Below are 18,143 nucleotides of genomic sequence, written 5' to 3'. Positions count from 1 at the left end.
CAGACCCTTCACCATTTTAGTCGCCCTCCTTTGGACATGCTCCAGTTTCTCAGTGTCCTTTTTGAATTGTGGTGCCCAGAACTGGACACAATATTCCAGGTGAGGCCTGACTAAAGCAGAATATAGTGGCACTATTACGTCTCTTGATCTAGACACTATACTTTTATTGATGCAGCCTAAAATTGCATTGGCCTTTTTAGCTGCCGCATCACACTGTTGACTCATGTTCAACTTGTGGTCTACTTGGACTCCTAGAGCCCTTTCACATGTAGTTTCATTCAGCCAGGTGTCCCCCATCCTATATCTGTGCATTTTATTTTTTTGCCCTGTGCAGTACCTTACATTTCTCCATGTTGAATTTCATTTTGTTTTGTTAATTGAGATATGCTTATATTTTATACCAGCCATGTCAGCATACACTTTCAGCAACATCAGCAAGAATAGCATCATATTTTGTGTCAGTTTTTATATTCACAGATTATTTGCAGATCAGGGTGAGCTCTTGTCTATTTAAAAAGTATGGGAAATAGATATCCAGGCTTTATGTTTTCCTTCAGACATTCTTAAAAGTATCACAAGGGAAGGCATGCTTTTGAAAGAATTGAAAGAACAACATGGCAAAGTATTTGTTTTATATATATTCCATCACTTTGACAGAAAATTCCAAAGGTGGTTCCTTATCAAGGAAGCAAAATGACCCAAGAAAAATAGAAAACTAGGGTATGTCATTGGGCTGTTTGGTTTTCTTCTTCTTGATCTGAGACTCCATTTCTTCAAGCACTTGGCAAATGTGCTTAAAGCAATATTTCTGTTTGCTTATAAAAATGATGAATGGTGGGAATCTTTTAAGTTCTACATCTAGTATTCAAGAAGGAGTAGTGTTAAAAGCTGTATAATTCATCTGTGTAGTTTTCTTCAAAAACACTTTCTAATTTCTTGAATTTGTATTAAAATATATACTACCGTATGTATTCAACTATAAGTCGATCTCATGTATGATGAGGGCAGGTTTTGGGGCCAAAATGATGGATTTTGATATGGCCCATGAATAAGTTGAGGGTCAAATTGAGGGTCGTGTAACAAAGGATCTTCTAAAGCAAAGGAATACAATGCCAAAGAACTTGTAAAATTGCAGGAGGCATAGCTGTTTGTGTTCACACTGAAGGATGGATGGATGAAAGAGTAGAGGGGGGCTAGTGTTTCCAGAAGAGACTACACTCTTGCATTTCTTTAGGGCAATGGTTCCCAACTTTCCTAATGCTGCGACCCTTTAATACAGTTCCTCATGTTGTGGTGACCCAAACCCATGAAATTATTTTCATTGCTACTTCATAACTGTAATTAAATAGGTGTTTTCCAATGGTCTTAGACAACCCCCATGAAAGGGTCATTTGACCCCCAAAGGGGTCCCCACCCACAGGTTGGGAACCACTGCTTTAGGGGATAGTTTCTATTTTTATGTGAGTTAAAGTAGAGTACTTACATTGACCCATGAATAAGTCAACTCAGATTTTTTGGGTCAATTTTTTGACTAAAATTTCTAGATGTGACATGAGTATATACAGTACTTAAAATAAAAATCTAGTCTTGGTTATATTTTTAAAGGAAAACAGTTGAAATCAATGGAACCTATGTTAGCCAAGTTTAATTAAGTCCCATTGATTTCAATGGGTCTACTTGGACTTCTGTGTTTTTGTCCCTACATACTATTATAAAGTAATTTAGACCATGACTGATCTCCCCATTTGTATGTGTTTTGCTTGATGAGACTGAATCTGCTTATGCTCAGTCTTGATTCCACAAGCCGATCATACCATTATAGTTGTGGATTAATTTCATCTTTGCTTCAGCTTTCTTACATGACATTGTAGCTCTCTGGATATAGTTGTGCTGTAGAGTATTTGGGAATTTGATTTTTTAGTTCTAGAAATAATCAGTTAATGCTTCCTTTCCCACTCTCAATCAAAGCATCAGTGATAGATGGCCATCCAGCCTCTGTTTAAAAACCTCCAAAGAAGGAGCCTCCACTGCACTGAGGGAGTGTTCCACTGTTGAACAGCTCTCACTGTCAGGAAGTTCCTCCTAAAGTTTAGGTGGAATCTCTTTTCCTGTAGCTTGCATCCATTGTTCCAGGTCCTGTTATCTGCAGCAGCAGAAAACAAGCTTGCTCCATCCTCAATATGACACTCCTTCAAATACTTAAACAGGGCTGTCATATCACCTTTTAACCATCTCTTCTCCAGGCTAAACATACCCAGCTCCTAAGTCTCCCCTCATAGGACATGGGTTTCAGACCCTTTCCAATTTAAGTCACCCTCCTCTGGACACGCTCCAGCTTGTCAATATTCTTTTTGAATTGTGGTGCCCAGAAATGGACATAGTATTCCAGTTGAGGGGTGACCAAAACAGAATAGAGTGGCATTGTTACTTCCCTTGATCTAGACACTATACTATTGGTGCAGCCTAGAATCATATTTGCCTTTTTAGCTGCTGCATCACATTGTTCACTCATGTTCAATTTGTGGTCTACTAGGACTCCTAGATCAGTAAAGAGGATCTTCTTATATTGATCTTCAAGGATGGCTGAGGGAAGGGCTAGTAATTTTTTAAAATATAAATAGTTTGCTTTTGCAGTGCAAGAATGGTGTGATTCTTTGGAACTCACTTTTTGAACATTTTTACTGCACAGCTGTGCTTTCCAAACATCTCTCCTCTGCTTTCCTGTGGTACCATGAGCCACAGTGTTCTTTAAAAAATATGTTAAATTATTATTAATTTTTAATTTTTAAAAGGCAGTAAATACTTCTGTGATGTAATGTCATAACTGCATTATTGCAGTGTAATTTAAAAAAATAAATAAAGGAAAACCAATCATGATGGAGTGGGTGGTGCAAATAGGGCGGTGCAAATGGCATTGTTGGTATTGAGGAAAATATAATGCAGAAAATAAAATAGTGGATGTTATGCTATTTAAACACAAATGTAGTGAGAGCGTGATACACAGCATCAGGATTCAGCTAGCTTCATGAGTATTGGTGAAGCAGTTTTTGACCAGGACAACCCAAACAATTGACTGATATCATGAGCACCCGTGTAAATGCAAACCACTTTATACATTTTAAGGTGTGCATGCATTCATTGTCTGGGAATGAACTTTTGTTTGCACAATATTTCAAGTTCTGTTTGCAGTTGCTGTATAGAAGGGTTATTTTTCTGGATTCTTCCCTAAAGTCCTTCACAGCAACCTTGACCAAATCTGAAATTATTTATGTGAATCAGAGCTTTGAAAAGTTATTACTTCCAGAGTCTCCAGTCACTGTATTATAATAAAAGAAACCTTGTTCTGTAATCTAGCTATATATCCTTCATGATAGATAATACAAAATGTATCATTTTAAGGTTCTCTACAATAAGAAACACATTGCTGAAAAGGGAACATCTAACTATGCACATATGAAGGAGCCTCCAGATGTTAAGCATGCCATGGAAGTTAGTAAACACCAAAGCAATGTGAGTATTTTCCTCTACATATGTTGTAATGAAATGAAGTAAAATGTAGTTTCACTGCTGGATGTCTAAAGAGTTGTCTCTTATATCATTATTTAAGTTGTAAATTAGCAGAGTATGCAATGATGAATAAAAGTGTTTTGGAAAAATTATAGTTCACAGTATGTGATATAGTGGTTTGAGTGTTGGATTAGGATTCTAGAAAATAAGGGTTTAAATCCTTGCTTGGCCAAATCACCCTTTCTCTCAGAGAAGGGCATTGGCAGACTCCTTCTGAATAAATCTTGGCAAGAAAATCCTGTGATAGTTTCACCTTAGGCTCATCATAAATCAGCAATGACTTGAAGGCACACAACAACAATAAAGTAGGCTACTGTGCCTGAACTCAAATTTAGATGGAGTTGCTATCTTCTGTGTATGAAATCTGCCTCAAGCAATGACAAATTCTTAAAAGCTAAAGCTATAGGACTTCTTTATATGTGTAAGTTCCTTTACAGATGTGAAAATATGCATGAATTCATACTTTACCACACTGCATGAAAGAGTGATGCTTATTTTCATTGCCCTACAAGGTAAAAATTGATGTCAGAAAGTGTCCTGAGTTGTCATGTTAGTAGATGTTAGTATTGCATCCAAAAAACAAAATTCAGGGAGTCACTTGGGAAACACATGAAGATTAGCACATTGTGATTTTAAAACTATTTTCTTTTTGAATGGTACCCCCCCCCCCCCCATTCCACATCACAAAGAAGTGCGCAGAGTGTCAAGCCATTGAAGGCTTCCATTAAGAAATAGCAGTTCACTCCCATTGGGTGCATGGAATCAGTTGTTTGGGTTGATGAATCTTTAAAAATGCAAACTAATGTTTCTTCAACCTCAAGGTGTTTAATTGCACCTGTGAAATTTTGCTTCTTATTAAAAAAAGGCAATATACAGTAGAATGAAATGAAAGGCAATCATATCTTCTTTTGCACTTGAAAAACACTGACAGACGAAATTGTGTTAAACTTTCTACCTATTTGATAAATAATGGCTACCAGACATGTACTTTGCATTATGCGGTGTATATACCAACATCTACGTCTCCCTCCAAATTCCTGCTTTGTTTACTTATGCTTGAATAGTCAGCATAATGTTTATTTCTGATTATTTTTGGTTTTTCAGGTATGTTTTTAACTTAAGCCGTATTTCAAATAAGTTGATAGACTTATTTCTGAGCATGGCAGTGTTGTGTAATCACACACTTGAATTGATTTGGACTTGGTAGATAAACTAAAATTAGTGTGGCAAGCAAGTCATGATAAACTTAAATCTCATTGATTTCATTGGATCTACTCTAAGCATATCTAAAGACCACCCCAAAGGAGCGGCTTTAAGCTGCTCCTTGATTGGGCTGTGGCAACCGTATGCTGCAGTTCCAATTCTCCTTGAAGCCTCCCGAATAAGGAGCTGCAAAGAACAGCTCTTTTTTCGGATGGCTAAGAGCTGGCTTTTCGTGGCTGCCATGGCTGGAAACTGGCTTTAAGGTGCTCTGGCAGTGTGGAGTGTCTAAATGCCAGGCTGCCAGAGCGCCCAGAAGCCAACTTGAAGCTGGCTTCCAGGCATCTTTGGGGTGTGCATCGTCTGTACACCATGGCCTGAAGGTGACTGGAAGCTGGCTTTTTGTGCCTGTCTGTTATGGCCCTAAGTCTAAATCTTCATAATCAGACTTATTTTTGAATAAACACACATTTAATTGTGCTATAAATCTATTGTGGCCATGGAAGAACAAAACCTTTCTTATTTGCCAGTAGAATAATACATCTTCAGGAGCAGAAGACATATTTATTTACATTGCCTTGCCAACTCAATTCAGCCCTCCCTCCCATGTATTGTTTACATCTAATGGAAATATGATAAATTTTGACTTACTTGCTCAGACTTAAAGATGGCATTTTATAATCAGTTGTGTCAAATGGAAAATTCCTTTAAGAGATGAAGTCTTCTGAAAATATCCTTGCACCCTTGGCTTTGCACCCATAGTACTCTATGACTTTGGACTATCTTGAACAGAACTCATGCTGAGCTTCACACTAACTTTCAAAATAGAATACTGTAAAATTTCCTAGTGTTGTAACATTAAAAACCCCTCACCCCTTGCCTTTTTATCTGTAGCAGTAAAAATAATCTTGCAAAATATGGCAGTTCCATTTAGACTTTGTGATTTGAGCTATTCTATTTTCCATTCATCTGTGGATAGAGACCCAGTAAAGACAACTCCAAAATGCTCACCAGTGTAGGGTCTTTTCTGGATGAGAAAGACATACTCCTCACTAGTGAACCAATGGCAAAACTTCATCAGCCTATAAAGCACTATACTTTCAGAAAAGAGTTTGGGAAGAATTGCTTTTTTGGACTACAGTCGACAGGATCCCCCAGCTAGCTTGGTCACTGTCTGTGAGATTTGGGGAGTTGTAGTCTTCCAAAATATCTTAGATCTGTTCTAAGGATTAGGTAAGAATCAGCTTTGTTGAATGATAACTTGCAACTTTTTCAAGGTAAAGATAATTAACGTGGAACGGGGTGGGGTGGGGTGGGGGCCTTCTATCTTTTTTGTGACTGATCACAACTATGCAGCCGTTGTTTCCCACTTTTCGTTTCTGCTTTGCTACTATTTTTCCTCTTTTTCAAGTGATTCCCACCAATCAGGATACATGTTATGATGATATCACTGGACCAGGTAGTGTATGTCATAGAGAGGGAATTAAGTAACATTACCATGATACTTGAATGAGTGTTAAGTGTAGGTGGAGGCAGAATTCTTCCAGACTGATATTCCCTGTCTTTCAGTCAGGCTGTGAGTCAAATGACAGCAGGCAATGAAAATGCCATGGCACAGTGTTGCATAACAAGGAGCATTGGCCTAGTTGCCTTAGCAACAGTGACATGTCCATTTCCCTGACACCTGCCTCTACACAATGTGCAAATACTTCATGGCCAGTTTAGTCTCATAAAGGGGATGTTGCCTTTCAGATAGCACTTTCTTGTTATGGCTCAGACCTAGATACAGTAACATTCCTCAAAGCCTGGAAAATGAATATCCTTCATTACCCTCTGTTCAGTCGCATAATACCACTGTTATGAGTGGGGCATGGCAACATCTAAATTCTGAACTATATATTGCAGAATTTTTCCTATCAGTCTCCTTCGAAATCTCTCTCTCTCTCTCTCTCTCTTTCTTTGCTGTGGTTTCAGGAGAGTAGTAATTCATACAAGGAAAATATTGCCCTAGGCCTTATTAAAATTTAGTGAAATAACATCTGTCTGTTTTTTCTCCCGTCTCCTCAGTGTAAAATTAACCACACTTCCTTATTTCATTCACTATGTGGCTGTCACTTGAGAATAATAAAGAGGCAAAGTTGCTAGAGCTTTCACTTCAAGATACAGAGTATATTCATCTGTGACTGAATGGATAGCTTCTGTCTTAGCTGCTGTTTTACCACATATACTGGGCTTTCACTTGCAATTTATATGAATGACAGGTCCTTTTCAGAAACCTGTTCCTGATGCTTTTATGGTAGTCACTCCACCTCATGTGGTCATTAGGGTGAACGGAATATAATTATCCGAGTCTGTGTAATTCTCTGAACTGTGAGTGCCTGCATGTATTTCTAGACAATTATTTTTACTAGTTTGCACAACTAAGCTTTGTTAATTATAATACATAGCAATGGGTTATCAGAGTTTGAAAGTTATATTTAGGCGTTAATTTAATGATCTGCTGAAACCACCCATATCTAAAGAGTGGTAAAAAATTATGCCTTGGGATCGAAAGTATAATTCTTCCACTATTCAGCTTTAGATCTACTCTTGGTCTGTCCTGAGATTTATTCTTCTAAGTCGAGTTCTGAATCTAGGAGTACATCAAAACTGAATGTGAGTCTTGGGTCGAATCCCTGTTTCCTGATCCTGCTTTTGACTAAGCAGGAGTTTTTCTGTCTTTTCTGGATTAAGTTTGTTCACAATCAACACCCATTTATCAACACCTGCCACTGGTTTAGCTTTCTTGAGTAATAAATATTACACTGATGGTAAGCATTGGAAAGGATGGCAAGCAAGAGTCTTCCAGTGCCAGCTTACAAACCTGTGCAATAAGGTTAGTTTTGCAGCTTTTTGCAGCTCAGATCCGATGTGACTGCGGGTCCAACAATGTGAATTCACGCGATAACATGATGTGTTATCACACATGATTCCTTTCTATGGGCTCTCCTTCCGTGGTGCTTCTGCAGTGATTCCAAAGTGACCTCTCATTTTGGCAAAATCGGTAACAAGCAAATTAACAGAAATCGCTTCCAAGCTCACTTTGATTTCACTCCGAATTGGTCTGCTGTGGAATGCAACTTTGCTTCTGCTCTGTTGCGGTGGTACACCAGAGCAGAAGCAAAGTTGCATTCCACACCAGACCAATTCGGAGTGAAATCGAAGTGCACCATCGCATCCCCCCCCGGGTTGCAAATTTCCCATGATGCAGTGCTGCAATTTCCCCCCATTTCTTTTTGGTGGTCCTTTCACTTTCAGGGCAACTTTCAGGGCAACTCATTTTTTTTTTTGGAATATATATATGTGTATATGTGCGTGAGTGTGAATATACAGATATGTCTGTCTATCTATCTATCTATCTATCTATCTATCTATCTATGCATGTGAGTGTTGAAATTGCTGAAATGGAAGGGAAAATAAAAAGGGATGAAGAAGACACAGAAATATCCACGAGGCAAATATTCACGGAATCACGCAATTATGCGAAACAGGAAACAAGAACTTGCGCCCCTTTTCACCCCGGAAACGTACAAGGTCACAATGCGTTAAGACCCCCACTGAGCATGCGCAAGGGTGCCGATTTGAATCGTTGAATCCCACCAGTGTGGTAATACAATTTGCACTCACTCCGCTTTGCTTGAACCCGCATCACGTGACATGCCTTGGATTCAATTCCCCCTCGATACGGAAGGGCAACAGAAGGGCAACCAGGTGTGATAAAACATTCATGTTATAACGTGAATTTGCATAGCTGAACCAGGAGTCACCCCGGATCTGAGCTGCAAAAACCTCCGTGTGATAAACGCCAGAGAAAATAGGGCAACTATTATACTTTTACAAGGTTATGGTTTTTCATCTTAAAACCAACAGTGCAATTTTCAGTCAGTTGAAAGGCAACAGTAAAAAGTAAGCAATGGCATAAAAACGTGTTGTTAAAATGAATATAAAAATATTGTAGATTTATACTGTATTTGTTTTACACACACACACACACACACACACACACACACACACACACACACACACGTGTCTCTTTCAAAAGAATACAGAATAATTAAATGCTTGAAAAAATGACAACTAAAAAGAAATAAGACACTTTGGAAAAAAAAGCTTAGTGAAGAATCTGGAAAATCCAAAGTTTATTTCAAGGAGAACCATCTGTGCCTAGTCTTGAAATGACTAGAAGGGATGGAATGAACTTGCAGGTGGGCTTGAAATATTGGTGCTATTGTTGAAAGTCCGGTTCCAGGTAAATCCTCTTTCCACATACATTATACATTGGTCCTGAAGAGAAGTTCTTAAAATATGTTAAGGGTCATGTAGTAAAAAGTTTTCTGTAGATTATCCTGCACTAAAGACTTTATAACTCTTTGCTGCTACCCTGAAATGTACCTGGAAACTCGCTTGGAAGCTAAAGTAATTATTTCAAAATTGACATAATCTGTTCTTTGTGGTTTGCCTCCTTCAGCAATCTGGCATTCTTACACTGAACCAGCTGTAATATCAAAGAATTCTTCAAAGCCTCCTGTATGTAGAATATGTAACAGTAACCAAATCTAGATGTAGGTAAAGAATCGAATTGCTGTTGCTGTTGAGGAAAGGATGGAACTGGCACACCAGATGAAGCTGATAATAGGAATTTAGCCATCTTTGTCATCTGATTAACCTTTATTATAGGACAACATTTTTGTCCTACCTTTGAATGCCAGCCATATTTACCAGCAGGAGAAAACAGTCATAGTATATTAATAAAATATAAGTGTTTTTTTTTTTAAAAAACCGTTGTTTTCAGTAAAACAAAATATTTTTAGATAAAATGCTTTGTTTTAGGTAAAACAAATTGAAAAAAGAATTAGATAATTATGGGATTTCCAGTTCGGGTATAAGATTTTAAACATAGACTGCTCCCCATAGAATCTTTCCTATAATAGGCATAGTAATATTGTAGCATTTTAATGCTGGTCACTTAAAAAAGTCTGAATTTTTTGTTTTTGTGCTCATATGTTTTGTATTGTTTCATTTCACCTTAATCTTGGTTATGTGCTATGACAAATAAGAGGGACTATTTTACATAAGTATGTGAATTTTACTACATTTATATGTAAGCTGCTAAATCATAGTTAATTCATGCATTTTGTTTTATAGGTTTCATATAAAAAAGATTTCCAAGATACTCATAGATATACTGATGTTTCAAACAGACCTGATGTAATGATGGCAACTCAGCTAACCAAGATAATAAGTAATGTATGAACTTAAAGTTCTTCTTCTTATTAAGCTTTATGACGTCTTTAAGCTGTATTTTTTATTTTATTTTTATTTTGTTAATGACAGAGTATCTGTAGTAATTGTAATGAATAATGGACATTTTAAGGTTATAGTAAGACAACCCCAAAATGTACAATTTTCAATAACTGACCTTATCTCCTGTTCTAAATGTTTGTGCTAGTATGTCATATCAGCAGCATATTAAATTTTTAGGGATGGACTGTACAGTTTATATAGGTTTTCAGGCAGTTGATATGTCCAATCCTGAACTCTTTGCTGATGAAAATCATAAAGGTTTGTTCTGAAAAGTTCACTTAATAACTGTCCCCCCCCCCCCCGCCATTTATGGCCTCTTAATAACTTTCTCCATTCAGTTTCAGTTTAAACAAAAATCATACACCTTCTGACTCATTTTCCATTTGCTATGTTAAAAAAAAAAAGGCTGAGATCTTGCATCCAGGTATGTGGAGTTTGATGCTCCACAGGTGCAACTCACTGTCTCCCCACCAGAAATCTGTCAAGCTATTAAATGCAGAAGGGAGGAAAGAGGCAACCAAGCAGTGGGGGCTATATCTCTTCCTGTATCTCTTCTCTTTGCATTTAATAGCTTAGAATCATAGAACCATATTATTAACAGATTCCTGGTGGGGAGGTATGGAGTTGCACCTGTGGAACATCACATTTCACATACTTGGATGCAAGATTTCAGCCTATTTTTGATTACTTAATGTTTAGTTGTAACCCTTACTTTGCAGTTTTTACCCCCCCCCCCCAAGTAACCATTCCAGGTCTTTGCTATTTTCTCCTAGTAATATGGTGACATCCACTTATCTTAAACTGTTGATGTTCCTTCCTTCAGTTTTCACACCTCCTTCCTCTGAGTCTAATGCTGCTTTATGTATGATATTTTTGGCGTATGAGTTAAACAGATCGGGTGATAAAATACAGGCTTGTCTGTCTCCCTTGCCAATTGGAAACCATTCTGTTTCTCCATATTCTGTCCTAACAGTAGCCTCTTGCCCTGAGTATAGGTTACGTATTAAGACAATCAGTTATTGTGATGCACCTAATCTTTTAAGAGTGAGCCATAGTTTTTCATGATCTGTACAGTCAAAAGCTTTGCTGTACTCTATAAAGCTCATACTGATTTTCTTTGGTGCTCTCCATTGTCCGTTTGCAATGAACCCTAGTGCCTTTTTCTTTCCTGAACCAAGTTTGGACATCTGGCATTTCTTATTCCATATATGGTGAAAGTCCTTGTTATATAAATTTGAGCATCATTTTGCTTGCATAAGGAATTAATGCTATGGTCCTATGATTACTGTAATCCCTTGTGTCCCCTTTTTGGGGATTGGAAAATATATTGAGTATTTCCAAGCTGTAGGTCATTGCTTTTTTGTTTTCTATATTTGTTGACAGATTTTGATTGGAACTAGAGTAAATTCTGTTTCTGTAGCTTGAAACAGCTCTTTTGGTATGCCATCTGTTCCAGGTGATTTGTTTCTTCTAGTGCTTTGAGAGCAGCTTCCACTTTATTTCTTAAAACTGGAGATTTGTCTTTGTATGGTTCTTCTTCCAATGAACCTGTCAGCCATTCATCTCTTTTATATAATTCTTTCCTGTATTGTTTCTATCTTGTTTTTATTTCTGTTTAGTCCTGTAATGTGTTCCCTTGTTAGTTCTAGAATATCTCCACTTTTGGTTTAAACTTTCCTTTGATTTCTTGGATCTTGTGGAAGTGGTCTCTTGTTCTTCCTTTTTTGTTGTCCTCTTCTATTTCTCTGCATTGCTTTTTTTTAAATAGTAGTTCTTGTCCTTGCCCACAAGTCATTAAAAAGTTGTATTTAGGGATCTGACTGTTTCTGCCACCTTTTTGTTCTAGCCTGCCCTTAACTGTTGGAAGAGTTTCAACTATCATCTATTGAGGCTTCTGTTTCTTTTTGGCTACTGACAGTGCTGTTTTATGAAGTTCATGGCCGACATCCATAGTTTTTTGTGGGATTTTTGGGCTATGTGACCATGTCTTATAAGAGTTTATTCCTGAGATTTCGCCAGCATCTGTGGCTGGCATCTTCAGAGAAGTTTTGTTTTGCATTCTCTGAAAATGTCCCTGGCTTCAGTTCAGAGTTCACCAGGTTAGGCTTAATAGTGCACATCTATTTTTCACATTATCATCAGATTCTAAGGGGATGTTCTTCAGTTTGTATTTCAGCATAATAGTTGTTTCAGTGTTCTTTAGCTTTACTCTAATTTTTTGAATTAGTGGTTCATGATCTGTGCCACAATCTGCTCCTGGTCTTTGTTTTTGCAGAGAGAATGGAGCTTCTCCATCATTTGTTTCTAGTTATGTAGTCTATTTGAATTCTGTAATGGACATCAGGTGATGTCAATGTATACAGTCCTTACTGGAATGTTTGAAGAATGTGTTTGTGATTAACAAATTGTTGGCCTTGCAAAATTCTGTCAGTCAGTTTTCTGCTTCATTTCTTTATCCTAGGTCAAATTTCCCCAAGTCTATGAGATCAGCTTCAGGAACATGCTGCAAAACTGAGCTCATTGTTAATTTGCATAAAATGTTCTCTCTTTCTCTCTCTTTTTCTGTGTATATGTGAGAGAACATCAGCCCACGTCAAACCTTCTAGTTTTAGCAGCTTATTTTGGGGAGATACTTTTTGTTGTTGCCATGGCTAAACCACTGTCAGTAGGAAATTCTTGCCAGTGTTTATGACATGTTGCTGAAGGATTTAGCAGGAGATCCCAGTTTCAGTGTATCTTTTGCTTGCAACTGAATTGCCTTTTCAGAAACAATCCAGAGAAGTTCCTTAGGAATGCTTTTCTGCTTTTACACTTGGAAGAAAGTGCCCTTTAACTAGTGTTTCATTAAGTCTTAAAAAGAATCAGAGAATAGCAATTGAGCAATTAAGCCTGGAAAGACTGTTTGGTCCAATCCAGATTTACATGTGAGCTGTGGCCTTACATGTTTTCCTGTTCCTTTCTTTTTTCCTCAGACTCAAGGATCTTGAAAAAAAAAAAAAGAGACTGGAAAGTTTCTGTTTATCTCTCACACTAGTTTTTGAAATAAATTTTGTTTGGCTTGGCAGTTTCATGATGAAAGTAGCATTGTCACAAAACCTAGAGACATGTTGTGAGAAAATGTGTACCTATTCATCCAGGTTTGATTCCTAAAGCAGTAAAACATATGAAAAGGATGGTTGGGTTTCTCTCATTGCATTTCTGGCACTTAAGATATCTTGCTACATATCAGCATCTCCCCTTTCTTTCTTCTGTTCATGCTTTCATGACCTGCACACCTGTTGAGGGGTCCTCTCTGCTATAGAATTTTATACAGCTCATCCACCCCACCCCTGCTATACAGACTATATTGCAGTCTTTATTGACTTCACTAGGATTGCATTTCTGTAATTTAGATTGGAACCTGACCTGTTATATGGGAAATGCAGTCTTTTGAATTTTCACCTTAATTTTACACCGAAATGCTTAAATTTATTCACCCTTCAGAGTAACTGGGAGTCAGCAACTTTCATACTTAGTCTCAACACTAACATTTTTTTTAAAAAAAATGCAACATGTTACTCAAATAAAATAAGTGGTACTTCTATCGAAGTGCACAGAAGCCTGGGAATTGCTGATTAGAGTGCTGGCCAAAGTGGTGACAACAGAGGTCACTAAATGAAACTTGCTCTAATGTTGCTTTAGAGGCTTATGTTTCCCATGGCAATCCTGGAATTGGGGGTGAGGTGAGGCCATCAAAGAAAATTATGGCCAGTGCTAATATATTTTGATTTTGTTTCTTAAAGGCTGAATATACAAAAGGAAGAAAAGAAATGAGTAAGGCGCCAATAGTCCTTGGAAGACCAGACTTTATCCATGCTCAAGAAGTTTCCAGATATTTAAGCCAAGTAAGATATTGATGGCTTCCAGATATTGTGTTAGTGGAGATATTTTATACCTAGGAATGTAATGATTTTTAAAAAACTATCCAAGTTAAATTGTATAAAAACTTTAACATTACGTTTCTACAACTTTTACCTCTAAAATAGTTGTAACAGATACATGTTCAATGTTGAGGAAACAATAGCTATAGTCTACAAGTGACTTCAGTCACATTTAGAAGGTGCTAGGATCAAATTGTAAGCAGAATATGTAATCAATAGGGCTGCTCTGCCTAGTTTGCTTTTTTTGTTTCATAGCTAGTCTTTTGATTTTTTTTCTTTTACCAAACAACTACCTCTTAACCCCAAAATAATTTCAGTGCATAGATCAAGATATGTGAACAAGGCTAGAAAGGCACAAGGAAGCACAATGCCATTATCTTACTATATCACTAAATGTCAAGATGCTATAAAGGATGCAGGAGAAACAATTGAGGAAAATAATTTAATATTTCAGAAGAAGTACTTTTTAAATACTGAGGTAATTTTCTTCAGTCTTCCTGGAAACTTGTTTTGAACATAGCAACTGTCACACTATAACATTTCTCAGTTTATGCACATTAAAGCGATTGATTTGTGTATTATCATCTTGAGAACTGGCCACTAAACATTTCGAGTGTATTAATTTGGATTACATGACCTGTATAAAATTGGCCATTAATTTCAAAGTGCATTATAAACCTAAATATGTGTAATTCAAATAAGTGCATTCTCAGGACAGGGAGAACACTGTGAAGCGTCATACACATAAATAGCTTTACCGAAACAAAAATGAATGAATGTGAATGCAAATTTTGCATTATTGCTAAGGGCAATGTTGAGAACAATTTAACTGAAGCTTGATTTAAAAGGTCCATTTTATGTCAGAAAGATATGCCCATGGGTATTTCAGCTGTGAAGGAAAATGTAGACATCGTGTCATGAGAAGAATAGCATTGCCATATTCTACTCTGCAGAGAATTATGTCAGTAGCACCATATGGAATATAGTGCTTTTGATTATTTTTTTTAAATCAGCAGTTTCCACAAGTTTGAATGTGTTTTTCAGTAACATTTGGTGAAGTGATACAGGCAATGGTTTGGAAGAAGGTGTCTATTCTCTTGTCCACTGCTTTTGTACAATCTGTCTGCATTACACATAGGGATCTTTAGATCGTGGACACTTTATGCACACAGGGAACTCTAATCACCAAGAGTGGTCAAGTGGTTTGTCATTTGTCAAGGTGTGAGTAGGTCAGAGAAAGGAAGGTAAGCTTTAGCATTATCAGCTGATTTGAAGTCATGATGATGATAACAACAACATTCTCCCCTCCCCAGTTCCTGTATACATTAGTCACCGAAAGAACAGGTTATGTGAATATGATTGGGATAGAAAATAATGTAGTCATGGTGCATCTGTTAATATTTTTTTTTTTACAAAAGTTAATTAGGCCATGTGGTAAAGAACGTAGACCCATTTTATGATACCTGTAAGTTAAATCATATAATTATAATATCATTTACTTTAATCATACATGCTAGCTGAATGCTTTGAGGTTATGTTTTTCTTTTTCCTTTTAGATCCAGAGTAATAAGGTTTTGCTTGAATAATCCCATTAACATATTAACAATTTGCTCTTTGTTAATAATCCTCTAAAATACTAATTTACATCTTACACTCAATCAGTGTGGAATTAATTGTTTGGGGGGATAATTATTACACTTTGGATTATGTGTGAAGGTAATTCTGTACTAACATATCAGTTTAGAAAATGCAGCGCCTTTTACCACATTAGCCCCAATACATTAAGTACCCGAATATGTATACTGAAAATTTCATATTCCAGGATCCCTTGCAGTGTTGTGCTACAGCTTCTTTTCTGTCATTATGATAGGTCTTCAGTCTCACCTTTTAAACTCCATGCTGTTTCATTGTCAGCATCCCTGTGAATAACTTGCTTGAGTTGTTGAGGTGCATTAATTCTGCACTTATGGCATGTAGTCAGTTATTTATTTGATTTAGATCCCCCTTTCTCCTCAAATGGGACCCAAAGCAGTATATAAGTTGAAACAGAATAGGTAAAGCAATATGTGATACAGAAGTTAAAACATCATGAAAAAATCAATCCAGTTAAAACATTACTTTCAGATATTGATTTAAAACAATTAAAAACAGATAAAGACCTCATTACATTGCACTGCAGACTCTATTATTTATTATCTTTTCTCAGCTTATACTCAGCCAGCACTTGTGCCAAATGTTATTTCTAGATAAGCATAACATTTCAGAGCATGGCATATTTATCCTTGGGATTTTCTGGCTGTTTTCAACCTTTTTGTATGTCTTTTGTTAGATGAGAAGGAAGTGCTTTCTATTAAGTATACAGTTATTTCATTATGAGGATAACATTTTAGAATGATTCATATCTAGTTTGACCTCCGCCACATTTTTGTGTAAATTAAACAGCAGCTGATATTGTCTACTTATGAAACCAAAGTGTCTTCCTCAGTGTGTCTGTAGATTTTAAAAAATAAAATAAAATACTTAGCTTTGAGAGATAGTTTCTCTCCAGAGGTATATAGGATTTGTGCAAATTTAGCAAGATATTTCATCATCTTGTTTTATTTTGTGGTTTATTCTGTTATTTATTTATTTATTGCAAATTACACGGTAGTTCCATTTTCATGAGTTATGCGATCTTCAATTAATTTTATGCCCCCTCAATCAAATATGCTCTACATACTGTTATCAGATTAATAAGTGACACTGACATAAAAATCAGTGATTTAGAAACATCAAAATAAAATATGTACTAGCCAAAATCCCACCGTTAGCCCTAACTAGGGTACATCTACTGAATCAAAGACCAAGTAAATTCTCATTGATTCAGTGAGTCTATTTGGGACCAACAATTCATGTTAGGCAACTATCTGAAGATAGTTAATGGCTAACTTTTCTTTTAGGAGAAAAAGATCAGGCTGAAATCTGGTTCACAGTTTCAACAGTAACAGGCCCAGTGAAACAATGGGATGTACAGTGTGCTGATTTTTCATTCAGCAACTGAATCAATGATGTTTATCACACTATACTCTTAAAGTGCTACTATTCCACTTTGACTCCTCTAGCTGCCTCCTGTTGCATTCTGGGATTGGCAGTTTTAAGGAGGGGCATTTAGAATTCTCAGGCAGTGTGATAAACAGCAATGTTTCAGGAATTCAATTCAATTGCTGATTTTTAATTCAGCAATTGTACTTAGGCCACTATTTTTGAAATATTTACCTCTGCGTACACTTTAATAGCTAAAAATTCCTCTTGCTCCTGAAATTAAACTCTAAGACATTTTCCTGAGATGCATTCACACCAGACAATTACAATACACGTTGAGTCTCCCTTATCTGAAATACTTGGGACCAGAAGTGTTTTCGATTTTGAACTTTTCCAGGTGTTGTAATATTCACAAATACATAATGAGATATCTTGGCGATGGGATGGGACCCAAATCTAAACATGACATTCATTTATGTTTCATATATAACTTATATACATAACCTGAAGGTAATTGTATAGACAATATTTTTAAATAATTTTTGTTAATGAAGCAAAGTTTGTGTACACTGAACCATAAGAAAGCAAAGGTGCACTATTTCAGTCACCCATGTGGATGATTTTGGAACATTTTGAATTTCAGAATTCCAGATTTGGGAGACTCACCTGAACTTTTAAAATACTTTTAACTGCTGTCTTACAGAATTCCATTCTACAGAATTCAGAGACTTGTGGTTTTAGGATGAGCTACAAATTTTCTGCTAGAGAATTCTGATAGTTTAGGGGAGTGAACTAGAGAATACTAAGAGCCTAACCAAGCTACAAGCTCAGGATTCCATAGGATGGCACTTAAAGTGGCATCAACTTGCTATACCAGTGCAGTATAGATATTCCCCCAATTCTATTTAAAAATGTTCAGCAATGTAATAAACATTTCAGTGAATTTTTGGAATTTCACTTCTTGGAGAATTCGAACTAAAAGTATATGCAGCTATGTGACATCTTCCCTTAAAATTTTATGTTTTTGATTCCTTTCATTTCTGATTCTACTGTTTAAATAATGTAAGGCATATTTTGAAACCATATCTTTTT

At 36.6% G+C, this 18,143-nt stretch overlaps 1 protein-coding gene across 4 annotated transcripts in view; it reads left to right on the top strand.

The window, feature by feature from the left end:
- Positions 1-18,143, top strand: part of NEBL (nebulette) — a 192,208-nt gene that overhangs the window by 124,611 nt on the left and 49,454 nt on the right. For 3 of the 4 annotated variants that reach the window (XM_089533335.1, XM_089533337.1, XM_089533336.1), the window contains exons 5-7: positions 3,400-3,510; positions 9,952-10,053; positions 13,893-13,994. The exons of the other annotated variant lie outside the window; for it this stretch is intronic. In XM_089533335.1, the coding sequence (XP_089389461.1) occupies positions 3,400-3,510; positions 9,952-10,053; positions 13,893-13,994 (315 nt within the window). The remainder of the gene's footprint in view (positions 1-3,399; positions 3,511-9,951; positions 10,054-13,892; positions 13,995-18,143) is intronic. 4 annotated transcript variants of the gene reach the window in all.

This window comes from Sceloporus occidentalis, unplaced genomic scaffold (assembly GCF_023333645.1).
Source record: "Sceloporus occidentalis isolate IW3139 unplaced genomic scaffold, rSceOcc1.0.p SCAF_7, whole genome shotgun sequence".
Taxonomy (NCBI): domain Eukaryota; kingdom Metazoa; phylum Chordata; class Lepidosauria; order Squamata; family Phrynosomatidae; genus Sceloporus; species Sceloporus occidentalis.
The sequence above is the reverse complement of the archived record's forward strand: the minus strand, read 5'-3'. Positions and strand labels throughout refer to the sequence as shown.